The following is a 21,820-nucleotide window of genomic DNA, read 5'->3' on the forward strand; positions in this document are numbered from 1 at the left end:
ACCGAGAGAAGGCACCATTTACTATCAGTATTGTTTGTGTGGAGGTCTGCCTGTTTACTACAGTTACTTTAACAGGATATCATTAACTATGACTTATAGAGGAAAGGCAGTTAGGAATTATTGTCATCTTTGGGTCTTAAGTTTTCTTCCAAGCAAAATGACCGTTTATTAGTAACTATAACTTGAAAATAAACAATTGCACAACGAGGTGATATCAAGCATTTATTTTCCATCTTTACCAAACAAAACATAGAAATATCATTTGTATCTCTTCATTAAACAAAATCATCCACATAAACAGTTTTCTAGAGACAAGGATATAAATACACTGAATGAATCATCCTAACTCAGTAAAAATGAAACAAAAAGGCTACCTGAAGCCAGCAAACATTGTTTTTGTTCTGTTAGGCCTACCAACAATAATGTACCACAAGCTTGATGCACTAAGGCTCTTTGCAGATCAACAAGAGATTCCTGTTACAGTCTACTTAATCAGATTTCACAGAAAAACAGAGATTTGCCACCTTTAAAAAAGCTGTAGTAGTATATACACCAAGTGGTACTTCAGGAACAAGCATTAACAGTTAAAGCAAGAGACAGTTCAATTTCATGTTCATTAGAACTAGTATCAAAGTCATGCAAGATGAAATTAATTCTGACATCAAAACTTGCAACTAAATGGTAAAAAAAACAAACAAACAAACAAACAAAAAAAAACCAAACCAAAAAACAGATGCCAATACACTTTCTATACACCTATGGATTAAGGCAATGGAATTAAATTCCTTTACATATGTGTATCTTTTTCAAAAGCCAACTTTGACGTGTAATTAAAGCTGTTCCTTTTCATCTATTTCAATTTCAATTTCTGTCAAGAACCATGATTACTGCCATCATAAATCCAGGAAGTTGGGTACTAAAAATATTACATTTCACATTCTGCAGAACAAGATGCCAAAATCAAAAGGAACTCAATACAACCTTTTGCACAGTGCAATCAGAGAACAGGAAAAAGCCCTTACAATCTGTACATATGGCATGGCTTTTTCGAACACAATAAACTGTTACAACAACAAAATGTTGTTAACAGCGCAGAAAGGGCCATTTGTGTATCTAGAAAAATTGAAGCACAGTCTATTCAGAAAAAAGAACAGGGATTATATTAGACCATACTTACAAGGAGGGATAAGCCAAGTGTTCCTAAACTTTACATTACAGTGCCTCCTGGTGGATTTTACATGTTATACACAGTTCTCTATAGCAGAAACTGTGTTCTCTGCATAACAGTTCTCTCTCTGCATAGCAGTGACAATATTCTTCAAATGTCATTTTTAGGGTTGTGGTTGAAAAAATAAAAAATAAATTTAAAATAAGATCAGATCTGGTCCATTTTCTGCAGTCACTATCCTCCAAATTGTATAGTTTAAATTTAAAGACAAAGACACGAAAAATACTGATTTAATAAACTTCATTTTGAGCAGGACTTCGTGCATGTTTGAATTTTTGACTTGCAGTTGCTCTATGTGGTCATCACTTCATGAAGAAGATGGATCATTTCTAACAATCAAATGGCATGAGAATGTTCTTAAAAACATCCGGACCAGTTCATTAAACATTATTATAAACATCATTAAAAGTTAACTGGGGTGGGGAGGCAGTTATAAACATCAACCCTTGAAGGAAAAAACAAACAAAAAAAAAACACTTCTGATGAATTAAAAAATAATTATTCAAACATGTCCACTGCAATTCTGACTGTCCTGAGACTCCAACTCTGTTTGCAGTGCAGCAAATAGTGCAAATTAGTTAAGATTTCAGTCCATAGGACCACATTTCCTCATTATATTCAGACAAGCAGGTGGTGTCTCCTGCTTGCTTTCTTTTTGTTTCGGTAACTGATAAACTTTTAATGTACCTCAGAAAGAAACTTTATACCTGGTAATTATTGCATGTGACACTTTTAACAATCATTTGCATATGCTTGTTTGGACCTGTGATGTGACTTCATGTTTCTCTTCTGACTTTTTTCTTCTGTGAGGGCTTTGGAAGCTCCACAGTCTGCTCAGACTCTGGAAGAGGACGGGAAATGAAAAAGGAAAAAAAGAAAGGGATCATTATTGTTAATAGTAGTAGGGGTGGTGGTAGTGGTGGTTTACTCAACTTTTTCTATTTATATATTTATATGGACAAATTACAAGTTTTGTTCTAAATACATTTATGTAAAAAGAAGGACTGAATAATAGTAGGAGTAGTTATTGTTATGCTGAATTCAATTACTACTCTGCGTGATGCTTCTCCCTCAAGTAAGTAAACCTAGAAACAGAATCACAACTGCTGAAACCTACTTTGAATCAAAGACATGTTGGGATTCGGCTTTTTGGAAGCCAGCAAAGGAAGCTCTTGGGGTTTGGAACCTGTACTGACCAGGGGTGCTGGGCCCACCGTCTTTAATCATAAAATTGAAAATGGAAACAAAACAGGGACAATGGCAACATTAATTGTATTTAAATGCATGCAATAATACAACAATGTAATACTTTTAAGACCATATTGTAATTTTGACATTTATCTAGAATTTGAAATGGTTTTTTTTGCCTGAGCTTCAGATGCAGCATCCTCTTCTGTTTTCTTCTTCTTTTTTCTCCTCTTCTTGGATTTGGCTGTTCCCCCAGAGGGATCCTCTATGTCCTTCTCATCTTCTGACTCCTGCCAGAACAAAGACAGACATGAAAATTATTCACATTGAAAATGAAGGAGGTGGATTTGGGATCAACACTGCAAAGTACAGAATTTGTGGACATAATTTCACATATTATAGGACTCAGGCTTTGATGGGTGGGAATTTAGAAAACATATATACAATATACGGTCATGCTTGGAATTAAAATAGCAGGCACTAACTTTTGCTGGTGTAAAAATAATATAAAAATTATCCAAAATGATACAGCCTCAGAAGAACAATAACAACGTTTCCATTGTGCCATTGTTTTTTCAAACAAAGCCAAACAACAACAACAACAAAAAAAAAAAAAGCAAAAGTGGGCAATAGTAAGTACCCCCTTACTGCTCAATAAGATTTAAGAGGGTAAATTGCAGCCAGGTGCTGTGAATCTGCCCTCATATAACTGATCATTACCTCTATAAAAGCAGAAGTTTTTGCAGTTGGCTGCATTAAAGCATACATGGTATGTTATGTAGGGTGGGTTAACACAATCCCAAGAAGGAACGGCATAAACAGTGCTTTTAGAGAGGCTATTGTTGCTGCAGATCAATCTGGAAAGGCTTATAAAACTATTTTCAAACAGTTTGGAGGTCTTAAAAGTAGAAAGCATTCTACACAGTTGCCCACAGTTCAATTGCGTTGAGGTCTGGACTGGAATGGCTGAAAAAAATCCTTTAATTTTCAGCCATTCCAATGTAAAAATGCCAGTGTGCTTTGGATCAGTGTCCTGTCGCGCGACCCATTTTCAACCAAGTTGTAGCTGTCGAGCAGATGGCCTCACATTCACATCTAGAATCCTCTGGTACAGAGGAGTTCATGGTTGACTTAATGACTGCAAGGTGCCCCCATCCAGTGGCGGCAACCCAAGCCCAAATCACCAGCCCTTTGAGACCGTGCTCGACAGTGGGTATGAGGTGTTTCAGCGGCAGGGTCTGAGATGTAGGTCTTGTTTTTTATTTTTTTCTAACTGACTTTAGGGTGAATGTGCTTGGACGTCCACTCCTGGGAAGACTGGCAATGGTCTTGAATGCTTTCCTCTTCTATATAATCTTTCTCACTGTAGAAGGCTGTACTCCAAATTATTTGCATATAGTTTTCTAACCCTTTCCGCATTGACGTGCAGCAACAATCACTTCTCTTAAACTACTGCTCATGTCTTTCCTTCATGACATTGTGTTAACACACCTGAATGCACCAGACTAGCAAATTGCCAAAACTTGATGATTCGCAGCGCTGGCTGCAACTTACCCTCTTAAATCAAGTAAGGTGGTACTTGGTATTGCCCATGTTTTGTTTTTTTAAAGCTTTATTTTTTTAAATAATGGCACAGTTGAAAAATTATGTTGCTGTTTGTTTGAGGTTGTATTTGCCTAATACCCACTACAATTAGATTTGAATTATGTTTTAAACAAACAAAAAAAGAAACTGAAGACAGCAAGACCTTCTTGGCAGCAGGCTGTTCTTTTGGCTTGGACAGAGGGGCTGGTGTAATGAACACAGAAGGCTCTTCATAGTTTCCCCAGTGCTCTGCTGGGGCATTCCAATCAGAGGTGGGGTCCACTGCTGCCATCCCATCTACAAAAAACAGAGCAAAAGTAAGGTGTAGGAAATCCCAAATGCTTATCATTTATTTTCAATCAAGCAGCAGTTCTTGTAAGGTTGTGTTTGGACACGATTCTTAAACACTTACTGAATCCAGACCATTCATCGACAACAGCACGAGGGCTTGTCCACTGTAGCTCAATTGAGCTTGATACTCCTTCTAAAACACGGAAGGAAGGTAAAAACAATATAGTTACTAAAAAACAACAAAAAGGAAGCGCTTTCAGCTTGTCACTTCAGCGGTCGCCACAGCATAACGTGTTCAGCACGCTGATTTGGCATGAGTTTGTACATTGGATGCCCTTCCTGCCAAAACTCTCCCATTTTATCTAGGCTTGGCACTAAGGTAGCCCTTGATGCTGGGAGGGGCCACACCTGGTGGCACGGCCTTCTGCATCCCAACCTGATGCTCTAAGACACCAGGCATAAGAAGCTATTAAAATACAGTCCTGTTAGGGATGGAATAAAATGGGCAGTCAATCAAAATACAGACCTGTGGTGTTTAGGGCCATCATGGACAAGGACACAGGGTTCATGTCCTTCTTTGTCCGGTCATCAATGCCAGGCCATGCTATTTGTGAGAGCACAGAGAAACACAATTTTATTGTTGGAATACTGTGCTGCCTACGCTCTCAATAGAGGTTTGAAGGACTTCCTAATAACTCCGCACTGCCATTCATTTATATTATAAAAACACCATCCTCTTTCCCAGACTTAAAGATATGATCTATTTTAAAATATTTAATGAAAAAGGCTACCGTCTATTTCCACTTCATAGCTGTATATACACAGTGCTTCAAATTGAAATTTCTGTCCACAATGAAATAATTGAATAAATGCAGTTAAAACTGGGAGTGATCAGTCCCTTGAATAAAAAGGCCTTTGAAATATACTGTTTACTCAACATAGTTATAACTACTCCCAAATACATTTAAGCTCAAAGTCAGCAAAGCCCTTTCATTGTTTTTCAAATCAAATATGTATAACAGAACAAAAATAATAAAAAAACCTCATCATTTTTTGTTTAAATATGTTGTACTACCAGTTATTTCTGTCTAGATTGAGATGGTACCTTGTGGCTCCTGTCCCCAGCGCTGGGGCTCAACTGTAGCCCTGTAATGCGGTGCCGTGGAAATGGTACTCCACTTGGGTCCCTCTACAGTACCCATCTGACCTGGGATCTTCAAGGAAACGTCAGCCCATCCTCCACCATTAACTAAGGGCTCCTCTCTCCAGCTGGACGACACTGAGGTACACAGAAAGTCAGACTTTAACATTTGTTAGTGCTGAAATACCTGGATAGCAAATCAGCATGGAAAGCAGATAATTAGGTTTAGACCAATCTTATTGGTTTAACCATCACTTTTAGATAAACAAGTTTTACTAAAAAAAAAAAAAATAAAGACAGAAAATGACAATTATTAAAAAATGTTTGTCATTGTCACTTATTAGATAGATCAAAATTTAATGTTCAGTGTTCTCTTTACCAGCTCTACTGGCTGTATCTCCCTTTCCAGTGGTTCTTGAATGCAGGGAGTCTGGAACTAAAAGAAAAAAACCTTGATTTAACTTCAGTCAAGTTATTAAGTATATGTGAACTAATCCCTACCTAGCTCCAAACAAAGCTGCTTAGTGAAACCGAAAAAATAATAACAAAAAGGAATTTTCAACTTTTTCTGACAGGCACAACTTTTTTATTACTTCCCTAGGCTTGAGTAGAACATAAAATCTTTATATTCTAACATCTATCAGACAAATACCATTGTTTCCTCTATTCTTTTTAACACTGGTTGGTGCTGTGGCTACAGGTGCTGGCACAATGGTTTTGGGGACCTCAAAACCTCCGGGGCTACCAGAGTCTTCGGGACCCTTGTCCTTCCTGCGCTGCTGCCTCTTCTCTCGGTTACTGACTTTGGTCTCCCATGCACCTGATGGGCACAGAAAAAAAACGACAAATAGTTTGGTAGCCTGGTGTATGCCATGAAATGCAAGGGACAGTGTTTTAGATTTTTTACCCATAGGTTACTGTACACGGTTTACAGATAAGTGTACATCCCCCTACAAGCAGTTTTTATTGTAAGGGAATGCAAACTTAACTCTTAACTTCAAATAAACTAGTAAAAATGTTCTATCATCATAAGTAAAAAAAATGATTAAATGTGTGTATATTTATCAAATACTGAATTGAAAATGTACTTTGAAGAGACATGCACATTAGGTTACTTCGCATTAAATAACTTTAGCACGAGACATTATTTAATCAAAATGGTGGTTACGAGACGTGACAAGTGGAGCAGTAAGTGAGGCCAACCACAGCTAAAGTCATGAAAGAAGTTGTAAAAATTTAAACTATGGCAGATGTGAGTAGAATTAAAGAGTCAGTTTCAAAATGAGAAGTTGTGAAATTTCCCCCACAATGCAGACTTACCATCGTCAGGTTCCTTCCCATCATTTGTAGACAAATGCTGGACTGGTTTCACATTAGTCTTGGTTTTCTTCTTGTTCTTTTTCACCTGCACTGGGGACTGTACCTCATGCCCCTGTCAAAAGACACAACTAAATAAGTGAAGAAGAGGGTGTTAAAAAAAAAAAAAAAAGTATACTAATGGCAATTGTGTAACATTGCCATTTGAAACCATGCCACATTTGCCAATCTAACAAGGAGTGAGAGTAGGGTTTAGTAATATTTCACAATAACAAAATGTCTTATAGATTTTTAATAAATGTGACTAGCAAAACGTTGGGTACTCTACCCATTGACATCTACCAACAGTTTCAGGTCCTCTTAACCTTGGCAGCAGCTGCTCAAATATACCTTTTCAGTTTTGGTCTGTGGGGACGACTTCGATACCGCTTCAGTCACTTTAACTTCCTCCTGAGCTACAGTCACTGGTTGTCCATTAGAGTGAGTTTTCTAGTGGGCAAAGACAGATATCAGATAAACATGTTGGTGCTGATCATATTGGCCTGACTTCACCCCTTAACGGCAAATTAATCTAACATCAGTAGTACTGTAAACGTTTGTCTTTAGAAGAAATCTGCTTTTTCAGTGGGTTTTTCGAATGGAGTTTCACATTAACACAAATGCTGCCCAAAAACCCATCATTCTGAGACATGAATATTCTGTCTTCAACTTAAAACTGTTATTGTTGTTTACGTACATGATATGCAAACAATGCAAATGTGTCTTATAATTACAGTATACTGTAATGACATATAAAAGGTAGTAGTAAATGCATATAGTCAGCTGGCTGACGATAATGTTTTAACCAACTCGCGTTTGATAAAATATTATGGCCAATCACGCAGCTAATTAGCATTTATATCCAAACAACACTGGCTTTCTTTGTATATTTAGCCAACTAACGTTATTGTGTTCATTCGTAAGTAGGTCCCACAGAAAAACTGAATTTATGTGGCGTAAACAAAGTGTGGTGGTGCGACAGAACAGCCAAGTTAGCCCGCCCGTACTAATTTCAACGTTACACTCCGCAACCGTCGGAGCTAAAATAACAAAGGGAATAAATGTATTAAATGAGCTAACAGCGAGCTAACTGAGAAGAACATCAGCATCAGTTGTTCGCAGACACGCTTGTATTAGCAGAGCCATCGTGATTCGGTAGCCCGCTAACGCCGCGTACTGTACCTTGTCGGGGGTCTTCTTTTTGCTTTTCTTCTTCTGCTCTTCTGGCTTTGCAGCTTTAGAAAGATTGGCCTTGGCAGCTTCCCCGCTGCTCGGAATGACCGGGGATCCCCGCTTTTTCCCATCAAACGCACCGCCACAGACGGCGGCCCAGGACAGACAGAGTATCAACAGCAGACCCGCCGCCGCCGTGCACAGGATGACCCACGTCGGGTACAGCTCGGGCTTCAGACCCAAATCCACTCCGAACTGAGCACGAACATAAACTTGTCCTGAAGACAGGAGGTCCTTTAAGCGACTCGAAAGCAGTTCAGCTTTATCCAGCGCGAAGCCCTTCAAGTCCCCAGCCATCGTCTTAAATAGCGAAAACACTAGCAGCTAACTGTTAGCTATCATTTCCAACATCCGTATGCTAAAGGACGGAGGAGTGGCTAATGAAATCTGACCTTTGGGAGAAATCTCAGTGAAACTATAGTACGGAGCACATTGTACAGTAATATTCGATTCAGGAATTAAATCATTCCCAAAGCACGTTTGTAACCCACAATTAAGAGGGTGAAGAAAGGTGGCTTCATTTAGTCGTTACGCAGAAACCTCTTATAACTTGCATTTTATTGTACATTAAAAAATACAAAATGTTAAGAGTTCTTTAGAGAAACCAGCAACCAGAACTGCACACTAAATACAATATATAACATCTAGATTTAATTTTTTTTTTTGTATGTGCAAATAAGGTAGAAAAAAGTTGCTCATCATCTCTTTCATTGTTGGCTAAACCTGGGATCAAATATGACTGCAGTGTGTCATGGTCAAAAACAACATTCAACAGGATGTTCTCTTTTTTCACTTTACAAACTACACTGGTTGTTACTTGAGTCAAAATGTAATTCTCGATGTCCAAGCCCTCTAATGGTCTGCCTGAGAGTAGTTTTTAAAGTTTTCACCTTTAATTTGCACTATATATGCTGTTATGATAATATAAACATTTTCATAAGGCAGCATTCATCTACTGCATGAACAAATAATAAAATAAATTAACAAGTCAAATGTAACAAATATTTAACAGAATGTCATCTTAGTGTCAGAAGTCTGCATCAAGAGTGAATTCATAGTTCACTGTGTTTGACATGACTCCAAATCTCTGATACTCTCCGACCCGCTTCTCAAAGAAGTTGGTTTTCCCCTCTAGTGAAATGGACTCCATGAAGTCAAAAGGATTCTCAGCTTGATAAACCTTTGAAAAGAAGAAAATTTCACACTATTATAAAATAAACTAAACTAGTGTTACGTTACATATTTTGTTAAAATCCATTAAAATCATTAGTCAATAATATTTCAAAACCTTCAGCAAAAAATAGAGGTCTTACAGTCACACTTGACAGGATCCTGTTTTGACAGCACATTATGTTTTACATTTGACCTATTTCAAGATTTTAAAATATTCAATCACCTTAGCCAGTCCAAGATCAGTGAGAAGGCGGTCGGCCACAAACTCAATATACTGCTTCATCAGACAACTGTTGATTCCAATGAGATCCACTGGTAAGGCCTCAGTCAGAAACTCCTAGAATAGCAAAAAGGATATGTGTCTATATTTAAACAAGTACTATGACCTGCCAAGACTGTAGTTTGTAAACTCAGAGGAGAAAATCCGAAGAGCATAAACTTACAAGCTACTTTGTCTATTTTTATGAAAGTCAAAATAGAAAAAGTTAAAGGTAAAATTTAAAAAATGAGAAGCAGCAATATACTGTTACAAAACTTTATAATATAGGTGTTTTATAATGGGTAGTATTTTACACCCCCAAAAAACTGACCTGCTCAATGCCAACAGCTTTGGTGATTATGTCCTTCACTCTGTTCTCTGATGGCTTGTTTACCAGGTAGCTATACAGCAGACAGGCAAAGGTACAGTGCAGACCCTAAGAGACAAATCAATATATCACGACAGTAGATAGGAAATCAGAGATCAGCCATTATTTATGTTCACATGAAAATTGTGACCATATCACTACATAACTACTACATAAACTAACCCTAGAGCACCATAGCTAATCAGATCATTTTTAACAAGCAAAGTGGGAAAGGAATAGCTAAATCAAGTCAGCAGTCACACTGCAGGTCATGTAGCCAGGAATGCAGTATGGGAACTTCTTAGAGTGACCTGAAATGACACAAAAAACTTGTGCACTGTCAAACCTCAGTGCAGGTGTTTCAAACAAAGTCTTCCAAGATAAAAGTACTTGACAGTACTATGCCAGAACAATGGATAACAATCACCATGTTTTACTTTACATACCGCAAAATTTCACGTCTATCTAAAAATATAATTTGCAAGGCAACAATTTGCATTACATGGAGCAATGTGAGTTGTGTAGCCTGAGTTCAAACATAAATCCTCTTTATATTACATGATCATACTTTTTACAACTTTGTCTCAAATAAAGAGCTCCTTTCAACAGATATAACTACTTGTCTTGTTTGCCATTTCCACTAACCTCATCCCTGCTAATCAGTTCATTGGAGTACGTTAGGCCTGGCATTAGGCCCCTCTTCTTGAGCCAGTAGATTGCAGCAAATGAGCCAGAGAAGAAGATACCCTCCACAGCTGCAAAAGCCACAATTCGTTCCCCTGAGGCCAAAAAATTCAAAGTTACTGTTAATACCCCAAAATGGGAAGCTCCACCAGGTCAGACTTGCTCATGATATTGCTCATCAATGATATGATGATATGACGTTAACAATGTCATGTCTTCCTTACCAAATGTGGATTTGCAGTCATTTATCCATTGGAGGGCCCAGTCTGCTTTTCGTTTCACACAAGGCATGGTCTGAATGGCATTAAACAAGTAATCCCTAAACATAACAATTCCAGTTACGGGAGATAAAAGGACAACCTTACATTATTATTGATTACATTATTACTTCGCTATGGAATTATATTGGAGGCAGCTTGTTTGTGTTTTACTTCTGAATGAGCAAGCCAAAACAACATGATACATGTTATGGAAGAAATACTTTTTAAGTCCAGATACTTTTTAAGAATCATCCTATCGTGAATGAAATTGTCATCTTCCTAGTCTGTGGGTACATTAACAGCACAGCAGCTGTGAATGCAACGGAATCACCACAAAGTGGTGTTGATTTCGTCAGTGATGAACAGGTGTAGGTCTTTGTTTTAAATTGTTAAAAAAATAAGACACACAAAAATAACTTGTCAGTTTATGGTTACGCACTTACTGTGAGAAGGTTGAGTCATATTCCTTATCATCTGGCCATAACAACATTTTGAAATAATTTATACAAATGACACTTATACAATGCTTTTTTAACAAAATGTTTTATATTGCTATATTCAATTGTTTATTAAGCCACCAACTATCAAACAATGTGTCTCACACTGCGGTGGAAAATGTATGCTGTTATACTCCAAAGAAAAATGTAAAATTTAGAAAATTCCAATCACAGTTGGCCTAAAACTTGACTTCCCCTAAAGTTAAAAACTTAAACACCACGAGAGAGGACTAAACCAGTAAGTAACTGACCTCTCCTTCAAGTCTCTAATATATGTGTTGATGAGCATGCTGTACATCTCTGAGTGAACTGTCTCTATGAGGATCTGGAAGCTGTAGAAGGAGCGTGCTTCAGGGATCTGCACTTCCTGGCTGAACCTCTGCACCTGTTAAATTAGACAAATACAATGCAAAGGCTACTATGATACATTACTGTATGTAATAATACAAAAATACAAATTTAAACAACCGGATTTTAATTAGTCCTTCTTGATGGTTGTGGCACTCACAGTAGACATAAACAGCTGACTTATTAAAGAACAAATTTAGTCAGGTTGCACTTTGCAGTCATATAAAACATGCTGGTTAGGATATTTTCGAGGTGGCTATAGACGCTGATTGAGCACAGCTCACAGAGTTTCACTTTGGGATTAAATCGTCCTGCTCTGAATCTATAAATATTAGGCACATGAAAGAAATGTTGCACACTCTGCTATCTTTTCGAGGCACACATCTGTTCCAGCTGATTAACAACCTTCTGACCGCTCTCTCACCAGGTTCTCATTGACGATACCATCACTGGCAGCAAAAAAAGCAAGGACATGGGAGATAAAGTATTTCTCCTCAGGCTTCAACCTGTCCCAGTGCACAAGGTCTTTGGACAGATCAACCTGTAAGACACAGAGTCAGCAAATATTGATTGTTCAGTTTTATGCAACGATGTCAAGCTGTGTTGGACAGTCAATTGCGATTCATCATTAGATATACAAATGCATGCATGTATATTCAGGGAGGTTCAATGTGTGTGGCAATCTATCAGAAAAACGAAGTGTTGATTACAAAGTGCTATAAAGGTATAACGTAATATGAAACCGTAATGCATTAACAAGTGTTAAATTTGGTTCAATGATACATTATTTTCGCTGTAAAGTGGGTTTGTTGAGGGAAAGTTTTTTTAAACACTAGCCTTTAAATCTACCGAGCTAGCAAAATGTGGACCCCGCAATACCCACCTCCTCCACCGTCCAGAAAGAGGCTTGTGCCTGCTTGTACATCTTCCAAATCTCGGGGTATTGAATGGGGAAGATGACAAATCGTCTGGGGTTGTCTCGGAGCAAAGGTTCCGCCTCAGAATCATTTGGGCTTTTTCGATCTTCATATTTGAAGCCCTTCTACACAAAGAGCCCAGCATTGACACACAACAAATAAACATTTAGACTGCCATTGGTATTATTAGATGTCTCTGTTATTCCGTGTTATCGTTGAACTTTGGAGGACAAGTCTTACGCATATTTTTTTTTTTTTTTTTTTTGGTCCTTATCTCTTGAGTACAGTCCCTTCACTTAAAAAACAACTGGCCACTGCGCTTGCGCTTAACCTACAGTATGTGATAACGCTACGCTTGACAGCTAGCTAACATAAACAGGCAAAGCTAACTTTTACGTTAGCCGTGGTCCTCACTCATGGGATTAATGTGTAGTAACATTATATTTGTATAGACAAAAATAATTTAGTCTAATAAGCGCCGGCGAAATTAGCTAATTAGATAACCAGCCAAGTCCTCCGTTGTCGAAAACACACAAGCTAAATGGTTGACAATGAGCCCACATCACGTTATACTTCCCGTAAACACATTACACGCTTTGGCCACTCACCGGGTCTTTTACATTATCAAATAGCTCCTTCATGTTCGTTACATCCATTTCCTACGGTTACAATGTTTTCGCCCTCGGTGTCATTCGGGAGGACTCTGTTTGTCTCTTCTGGCTCGGTCTTCGTCTGCGGTACAACCTTCTGTGGCTGTACCTTTGCTGGTTAAAGCCATTTAAACTGACACTGATACAGAGGCGGAGCGGTTCCAGCGCGCGCGCACACGCACGCACACAACCTACGTTACAAAACCACCACACACTACAGAAACACATGACAGTGACAAGACTTCACACTTAAACGTAACTTCACTTATGAGTCATTCTTTGAGTAATTCAACAAATAAAGTATTACAAAAAGTAGCCCAGAGTAACACATTATTTTATTATACTGGAATGTAATTACACATGACACACCTGATACAAACAGAACAAATAGAGCTGTTCTCTAAGCTCAAATGTCTTGTGTTTTTATAATGACAGCATGACACAGTATGGAATCAGAGATGGATGTCAACCACCAAATTAAGACTACTAAACTGGTATATTGTGTATCCCCAACCTGAACACATCGTTTGTGCAAGCCCATGCACAGTTTTGGGACTTCAGCATAAACACTTGATGGAAGGCCATTGGTGGATCTTCATCTACCTGTGGTATAAAATGTTGTGAGCCTCTGAGTATATGTGAGCACATAGATGACAAAACAAACTGCACGGCTGTAGCTCAGCTCTAATCAATGTGTGTGTGTGTGTGTGTAAATGAGAAGCAACATTATAAAGCACTTTGGATAAAAACACTATATAGGCAGACTTTTTTTTTTAAAATATTTTTGCCACACAATATTCATTATAAGGACAATATAAATGTTGAGGAGGACAAGGGAGTTTTAGCTTTAAAATAAAATCTATTCTCAATACCTAGATGTTTTTTCAGGCAATTAAATAGTATAGTAAAAGTGTATAAGTGTATAATGATTAATTAAAAAAACAGATAAAATAACATAAAATCAAGTTATGTTAGGCTGCAAACTAAAAGTTTTAACTGTGAATTAGGTGCAGACTCATACTTATCAGCTAAACAAGACCAGCTTACCTGTAACTGTCCAAACACCATGATGAGGATACAACTGTCTATTGTGGGTTGGAAGTCTTGTTCTGTGATAATGTGCTTAATACGCTTGAAAGGCAGGTTCTGGGGAGTGGAAACATTATTATCATAAAGCGAAACAACATTGATATTATTTCTGTAAAGAAAAAAAAGGAGGTAGCTGTTCAATGCAGTGTGTACACAAAGGCAGGTACTCTTAGAAGACAGAACAATGCACAAGTGCTTCCACTTTCTTTGTGGAATGTGATTAATGCTAACCATGTAGGAAGAGGGTACTTACAACTAGTTTGCCTGTAATGGCTTCTCTCCCTTGAAATGGTGACCCTTCCCATGTCAAACAAGCATCAGCAGACTAGGAAAAGAGTAGGTTTACATCAGATACATGTAAATGCTATGATGCGTAATTTCATAAAACAGTAAGTGAATGTTAACTTAGAGGAACATTTTGATTTGCTGCAAATATAAGAGATGATTTAAATATATCTAAACATGCAATAACTGAATGTACAGTGACAAACATACATAAAGGTTACCCAGTCCCATCCTATTGGTATTGTCAAACTGGTTGTAATATTCTCGGACAAAGCCCTCTCCAATCTTTTGCCATATTTCTTTCTCGCAAGCCATATGTGAAGCTTTAGATCTGGGAAACAGAACATTGTCATCATTAGCTGGCAGTCACAGTTGTGGTAGACAATGGGATGTGTTTATGTTGATTAACACATGAAACATTGTTTTTCTGTGGTCATTTTTTTGCAGAATTCACGTTAAAAGAAAATCAGCATAGGAATTAAGGTAAATACTGTATGGATGGAGAGAGGACACATGTTCAGTGTCCAATTCTGTTTGTTCCACAATTACAACTGCACAGATGATACAACAACGTATTTTGGCAGAATCCTTGAAGGAAATACATACGCTTGAAATAATAAAAACTTCATGAAAGGATCTACCAGCCCTCATTGCTGTGTATAGGGTATTTGGATTGCATTAATAACACAGTACAACTTAATATCCATGCATATTTACAGGAAGGGTCCCATTTTGTGGACACTTTGAACTGTTTAAATAATAGACAGTGAGGGTGGCTGTCCGAGTTAGATTTTTTTTCAAAACACAAGCATCGTGTGTGTGCCTGTGTGCCTACACACATACACAAATATATATATATATATATATATATATATATATATATATATATATATATATATATATATATATATATATATATATATATATATATATATATATATAACATTTCATGGGTTAATTAGTTTAGTACTGCTGATAGTGTAGCTTAGATGATTATACATCTGAAGAAATAAAAACTTTCATCTTCTTTTACTTTCACCTGTTCCCTTTCACAGGCCACCACAGCGACTCATGTGCCTCCATCTAACTCTGTCCTCTTCTCTCACACCAACTAACTTAATGTCCTCTCTCACTACATCCATAAATCTCCTCTTTGGTCTTCCTCTAGACCTCCTGCCTGGCAGCTCCAACCTCAGCATCCTTCAACTGATATATTCACAAAAAAACCCTAAAAACGTGTCAACCTTCTTAATAGTATTCAGCTCATGGAAAACGCACGAGATCTTAATCGGTTGCAACAAAGAAAACAGAACTGACAAACACAATCGCAAATATATGTTATAGCTGAATTTATTTAATTATCACTATGTAAACAATTGTTTGTTATAATAAATTCTGTAACCGGTCCAAGTCATATTAAGGTATCTTAATGTTAACCCGGGCTTGGCAGTTTGACAGAAAATCCATCAAAAGTTACTATTGGGACCCACAAGCAACACCAACACCAAGTAACTTATGGCTAACGATTAGCGCGTACACAGAGACAGGATGTTCCCGGAAACGTTTGCCTATGCATCGAATTGATCTTCGTTTCATATAGTTTTACCCGCTTCAACACATCTAGTGCACTACCACTGCTAAGATATCTAATTTGATTCCAAATACAGTTGTTTTACATGCTGTTGTGAAGTTTAAGCTTACTTTTTCAAGCGGCGGATAAAGGCAGCGTGGAAAAAATTCAGTCCAATGGCGAGTTCCCGCTTCCTCTGAGTTATGACAAACTTATGACGTCGCTTAGAAACCGACCAATAAAAGCCCAGAAGATTTTCGGAAGAAATCCTGAGTTTAGTCTGTCAGGTTTCGAGCGGCTGAATAGACCGATGCCTCCAAGTGTTCGGCGTCATGTATTGCGTATATTAAAATATATGTTTTAATAACAAATATTTCATTATATCCTACATCCTTTATATTCAATGAGCGATTAGAACTTAACTTAAAAAAAAACGTATCTCAGGGCAACACCTCTCTTAACTTAACTCTTAAAATCACACTAACCACTATTAAGGACAAGCTTGAGAGAAGACATTAAATGAATACGCAACAAGTCTCAAATAAATCTTTAATGGCTATTTAAAAAATGTAAAACATAATTAACCAACTCTGTAAATTAAACAACTTTGTTTCTAACTCTTTTTAGCAAATAATATATCAAATAATGATTTACAGCTATATGGCCATTATTGATAAAACCTTAAGAAGGCGAAGGGTAACATTGCATTTCTAAGGTACAGCTGCCTTCTAAGTATGAAATCCAAGGTTCCTCCAGTTACAAAAGTCAGTCACATCATCATTCTGCAAAAACTCTGATTCATCAAACAGTCTGACTAAAAAAACTAACACAACCAAACTATACTGTGCTTTTTTTTTTTACATTTTGTTTTTTGGCAGACATTTTTATCTAAATGGACTTACTAGTGAGCTTTTTTTAAGTCCTTTATAAATGTAGCTTTATACCATCTACCATCCATTGCCAGTAACATCAGGTTAGCAATAAAGTGAGTATATTTGAATGGAAGATACTTAATGCTTAACTGGATGAGACTGATATTGCTTGGGGTAGAGTGATGAGACATTACAAGTAGAGATGGATTCATAACAGCATGCACATCTTTATAAACACCAGTCAGAGCAATGCAATTTATAAAAAAAAGCTGTATTAGTTCTTCACATAATACATATTAAGATTTTTACAGCTCCTCCTATTGTACCGTCTTTATGGTGCGATGAATTTGTCTTTGACTTGTCACAAATCTGAGATTTGATTATTTTCTTCACAATTAGTGAAAACAAGACTGACAGAAAAAAGAACAAATTAGGCACTTTAAAATTCATTTTGCTTCAGTTCAGTGCTTGTTGCTGCCAGGGAAATGACACTCAAAAATTCAGAATGTCTTCACGCACTTGATATCTGGAGACTTGTTTATGAAGGCTACTATTGCTTTGTTGAGGCCACTGCACCAACAGATCCTCATGAAATAGATGGCAGTAAAAAGGTGTCTCTACAGTTTCAGCAAACAGGTCTCTGAGGTTAGAACCATGTTGTATATGACATGTCCCAGCGTGTCACTGTTGAGGCTGTAATGTGAAATAATCATCTGTACGAAAAACACCGGGGATCTCTTGATGCGCATGCGCTGCTGGTCGTCTTGGGCTGGCCGGTTTCTGTCAATGACCAGACACAAGTTCATTCAAACTGTCCACTAGTACAGCCTTGGTAGAATTACAATTATTTCTGTGAAAGGGTTTTGTTAGTTTATTGGAAAAGATATTCATGATCATCATGAGTAAATGTGAGAAGACATAAAATCCACAGTTACAAAAAAAAAAGCACAATAAGTATATGAGGGAGTTCTTACATTTAAGAAACTTGGGGTGCTCATTGTGCGGAGGATCTTTTTGAAAGCACCCGGAAGTGTTCCTAAGTCTCCCTCTGCCTGTGTGACCTGCTCCTCCATGGCACTGACATTAGCAGCAACCATCCTTACAAAGGCCTGCAGCCACAGAATAAAATGACAAAAGGTCTATCAGAAAACTTAATTCAAGCTAAACAAACAACAAACAACATCATGTAAATAGATCAATGGCTTTCGGCTTGTCCCTTCAGGGGCCACAGTGAATGCACACAAACCCTACTTCTAATACATTAAAACACAGCATTCATGTTACATGGAGTTCTGAATCCCAATTTATATAATTTTAAGACTCACTGATCAAACATGCAGTACAAAAGCATCAAAGCTAATATTTTTATAAAGCAGCCATCCCATTCAACCTCACAGGTAAAAACATTAATTACCTCTAACTTATCAATTCTTCTGTATATTTGTCTCATTTCAGTAGACTTCTGCTGGATCTGAGGTAGGTTTTCATTCACTATCTGGGAGGTATCATTACGGATCTGGAGATGATACATTAGAACATGTGAGACAAATATGCATGCAATTCAAATGAGGTACAGGGTAATTACATTCTTTGATACTGTCAGTTTTCTAGCTTACCATGTCTAGCATACCAACAAACTCGTCTACTCTTGTCAGCATTTCTTCCAAGCTCTTCTCCAAGCACAGAATCTAAAAGCAAAGCCATTAAAAGAAAAAGTTGTAGGGGATTGACATTACTCGTTTCCCAATAAGGGAAGAAAGATACACTCACCAGCCACTTTATTAGGTACACCTGTACAATCTAATGCTATCCCATACAGCAGCTCTTCCATGAATTCTAATTTTACAATGTAATAATTTTTTTCAGTAAGATATGTGAAACTGTATTAGATAAGAACTGTCAAGATGACCTGGTCTGTCATACGTTCTCTTTATGTTTATTTGCATAAACATGTATGTACCCACATATATATAAAACTGCAAATAAAAAGTTTAAAAAGAGAAAAGACAAGGTTGCAAAGCATTTCACACTGTGCAAACTCAAACTGCTAATTAAACATCAACCTTAAATTTATGTAAATGTCCCTGTTAACTTCAAATTTAGTTCAACTTGATACAACTAGATTATGCTGGAATCCAATAAAATGTCTTAAAATCGCATAAGGAACCACAAGATCAAAACACAGGGGCCTTTGTCTTCCTACAGAGGCAGCCTGCTCACTCAGCTTCTATATAAATTGCCTGGTTTCACATGCATCCAATTAATGTCAACTCAGGAGTGACAGTGAACTGGTCAGTTGGACATCACGAATAAGACATAAGAACACATAGTCAGAACTCAGAAGCACATACCTCTACATTTACTGACACTTTTTCTGAGTTACCTGACTGTGAGCTCAGGTAGTTTGCATGTTTCTCTTATGACAAATATGATTTGTTTGTTTTGTGATCAACAAAAACCAGAGGCAAAATATCTGGCTCAACTTAACGACTGTTAACTGTGCCATAGAAACAACACCAAGGTGATCTTGATTGTCTTGATCTTTTTGAAGATTATTTTAAAGTAATAGTTGAAACACTCTTAATGGGCAGCAATACAGTGTCCCACATCTGTAAACATAGAAGGTAGGATAAAAAGACAGGTTAAAAATCTGTTGCAGTCCTTAATTGTGACTTAAGACTTAAATCATAAAAAGGACAGATGCCATCTTAATGCTACTGTTATTAATGTACAATTTTAAGCTATAAAAAATGTTAATTAACAGGTTTGAAATAGAACTGTTCTGCAGTCGTTCTCCAGACGGTAGGTAGTCAAACAGTTAAATAAAGGTTTCGGCTGGCTTATAACTGCTCTATAAAGCAGTATTAAACGACATTGCACCCTAGAAAGTGTTTATAACTGGTGCCTCAACATAGAACGATACCACAGAGAACATTACCTAGTGTTAGCGCAGTTAGCTTGTTTCCTGTCAACAAAAACCATAAACCCAAACCTCTTCTCCAGCTGTCGCCCTTATGTAGGATGAGTAGCAGACGGCGGTGTTTCTCAGGACTTGGTCTTCCTGGTCTGGGACGTGCTGGTCGGTCGTCCCGGACTCCGTTTCGTTGAAGCTTGGGCTCTGAAGGTTCACGTTAGCTGCTGCGCCAAAGCTGGGGCTCTGCGACACGGTACCGCTGCTGAGGATTTCGCTCACCATGGACAGGCTGCTCGTACTCTGGGACACGATGCCGCTATCCCTGCTTATCTCAGCGCTGGACTCCTCAAGAGGGGACAGAATTCCCACCCTGTCAATCCGATGATGGTCCATGTCGCCCGTCTTGCTGATCTACTGCCGTGTTTTGCTTTGTCAACTGACTGGATCACGTGTTTTGCATTGCGGATGGTGGCTCATAAGGGTCAATACAGTAGTGCGCAGCAAAGCGTTAAACGAATTGCCTTTTTTTGTTTCAGTTTACTTTCAATTTAATCTGCCTTTTAAACTGCACTGTGAGTGTTCGCAAAGTAAAAGAGAAGTCAAGGCAAAAACAAAAGACCTTGTTGTGAATAGTTTGAAAGATCACTAGTTCATGGTGTCAGATGAGATGTAATAAGGAATACCTTACATATTATGGTGATGTGTCTGGTAGAAAAGGTAATAGTTAAACAAGCATAATCTCTTAACCAAAACGCAGCAATAATTCCTGAAAAAATGAGTAACCTATTGTCATATGCCTACAAATGAAATGAAGACCGTGATGTTTTGTTAGGCTGATATTCTGTGTCGATGACAAATAATGTCGTTCCAATCTCGCCCAGCAGATGGCATCAGTCAGCAAAGCACAGATGCAGACGCACTCTTTTGCCTGAGATTGGTTGATAAGTTTTGCAACACCTTTCAAGTAGAGTGGATTGTCAAAACTGTTCATTTAAAAAAAGGGTTTCATCATTTCCCTTTTAAATAAATTAAGTTAGACATCTAGAAGTAAAACAAACACATAGCCCACTGTTTGTGAATTAAATGGCTGTCTTATTGTTTCAAAATTTAAATTACCTACTTTTCATTTTTTTAAATCTCTAACAAGACTTTATAAACACCAATCATTCTACCCTTATATCGCACTTAGAACTGACAATGGAACATGCGAAGAACATGTCTTTTGCACCTTAGTGCTAAAAGTCTACTGCATGTGCACAACTTCTGCTGAACGCTTAACATTTTTTATGCAAAGGTTGTCATGTGATTTAAATTTGGGTTAGGTCACTGATGACAAACATGTGTGTGACAGAAAATCCACAATATGCTGACTGGCAGTGCAGAGACCGGTTGGGTGATCTATTAGATGTTTGAGCTGTGTGGCATCCCCCTAGTAAACACAGCACACAAGCATTAATTAGCAGAGACGTGTAAGAGGTTTGTTTCTGCTGGCAGGCATCTGACCCAAAACAGAGCTGCATTCCTTCTTCATATCCAGGTCAAATTGTATTGGCTGTAACCAACAGCTACAGGATGATAAAGACTGGTTTTGTCTGAAAGAGAGAAATTCAACCTTGAGATACCTTTTTTTTTTTTTAAACTTTGTGATGTCTAGAACGTAATTGGAGTGAGGGTCAACTGACAATAAAATTGCTTATCTAAGTTACAAGCCCTCATTGCAGTTTTGCTTAGTTTTCTGTGGTTATAGTCAAAAACCTCTGCATGGTTTTACAGATGACACAGAATGGTTATAGCCCCAGCAGTAATTTCCAGAGAAAGCACACGCCATATAACATGTTTTGTGGTTATACATTCTTGGTCTACAGATGCTAATGGTGGTAAAGAAATGGGATGTCAGCCTCTTCAGTGATTATT

General features: G+C 37.7%; 4 protein-coding genes across 5 annotated transcripts; all 4 read right to left on the reverse strand.

Annotated features, from left to right (window-relative positions):
* Window positions 1-209: 209 nt before the first annotated feature.
* mtdha (metadherin a) lies at window positions 210-8,483 on the reverse strand. Its single transcript, XM_067499954.1, has 12 exons — window positions 7,971-8,483; window positions 7,140-7,238; window positions 6,753-6,864; window positions 6,085-6,252; window positions 5,812-5,868; window positions 5,397-5,570; window positions 4,818-4,895; window positions 4,413-4,484; window positions 4,164-4,297; window positions 2,596-2,706; window positions 2,346-2,445; window positions 210-2,069 (listed from the first exon to the last, which is right to left on the reverse strand). Exons 1-12 carry the CDS (start codon window positions 8,316-8,318, stop codon window positions 2,005-2,007), a joined length of 1,518 nt encoding a protein of 505 aa, XP_067356055.1. The 5' UTR covers window positions 8,319-8,483; the 3' UTR covers window positions 210-2,004.
* Window positions 8,484-8,560: 77 nt separating this feature from the next.
* On the reverse strand, window positions 8,561-13,352 carry rrm2b (ribonucleotide reductase M2 b). Of its 2 annotated transcripts, XM_067500023.1 has the most exons (9): window positions 13,135-13,347; window positions 12,493-12,651; window positions 12,034-12,150; window positions 11,513-11,646; window positions 10,729-10,823; window positions 10,466-10,599; window positions 9,785-9,889; window positions 9,418-9,531; window positions 8,561-9,201 (listed from the first exon to the last, which is right to left on the reverse strand). In XM_067500023.1, the coding sequence occupies exons 1-9, from the start codon at window positions 13,180-13,182 to the stop codon at window positions 9,049-9,051; spliced, it is 1,059 nt and encodes a 352-aa protein (XP_067356124.1). In that variant the 5' UTR covers window positions 13,183-13,347; the 3' UTR covers window positions 8,561-9,048. The 2 variants fall into 2 exon arrangements, with proteins under 2 accessions (XP_067356124.1, XP_067356133.1); XM_067500032.1 differs by lacking the exon at window positions 12,493-12,651 and having other exon boundaries at window positions 13,135-13,352.
* A 141-nt stretch (window positions 13,353-13,493) lies between these two features.
* Window positions 13,494-16,355, reverse strand: LOC137125116 (nuclear transport factor 2-like). Its single transcript, XM_067500106.1, has 5 exons — window positions 16,252-16,355; window positions 14,761-14,881; window positions 14,519-14,590; window positions 14,224-14,322; window positions 13,494-13,779 (listed from the first exon to the last, which is right to left on the reverse strand). The coding sequence occupies exons 2-5, from the start codon at window positions 14,863-14,865 to the stop codon at window positions 13,663-13,665; spliced, it is 393 nt and encodes a 130-aa protein (XP_067356207.1). The 5' UTR covers window positions 14,866-14,881; window positions 16,252-16,355; the 3' UTR covers window positions 13,494-13,662.
* Window positions 16,356-16,652: 297 nt separating this feature from the next.
* On the reverse strand, window positions 16,653-20,366 carry bloc1s4 (biogenesis of lysosomal organelles complex-1, subunit 4, cappuccino). The gene is made up of 5 exons (XM_067500045.1): window positions 19,985-20,366; window positions 18,609-18,680; window positions 18,407-18,508; window positions 17,967-18,101; window positions 16,653-17,772 (listed from the first exon to the last, which is right to left on the reverse strand). Exons 1-5 carry the CDS (start codon window positions 20,297-20,299, stop codon window positions 17,674-17,676), a joined length of 723 nt encoding a protein of 240 aa, XP_067356146.1. The 5' UTR covers window positions 20,300-20,366; the 3' UTR covers window positions 16,653-17,673.
* Window positions 20,367-21,820: the final 1,454 nt, after the last annotated feature.

This window comes from Channa argus, chromosome 1, assembly GCF_033026475.1.
Source record: "Channa argus isolate prfri chromosome 1, Channa argus male v1.0, whole genome shotgun sequence".
NCBI classification, from domain to species: Eukaryota; Metazoa; Chordata; class Actinopteri; order Anabantiformes; family Channidae; genus Channa; species Channa argus.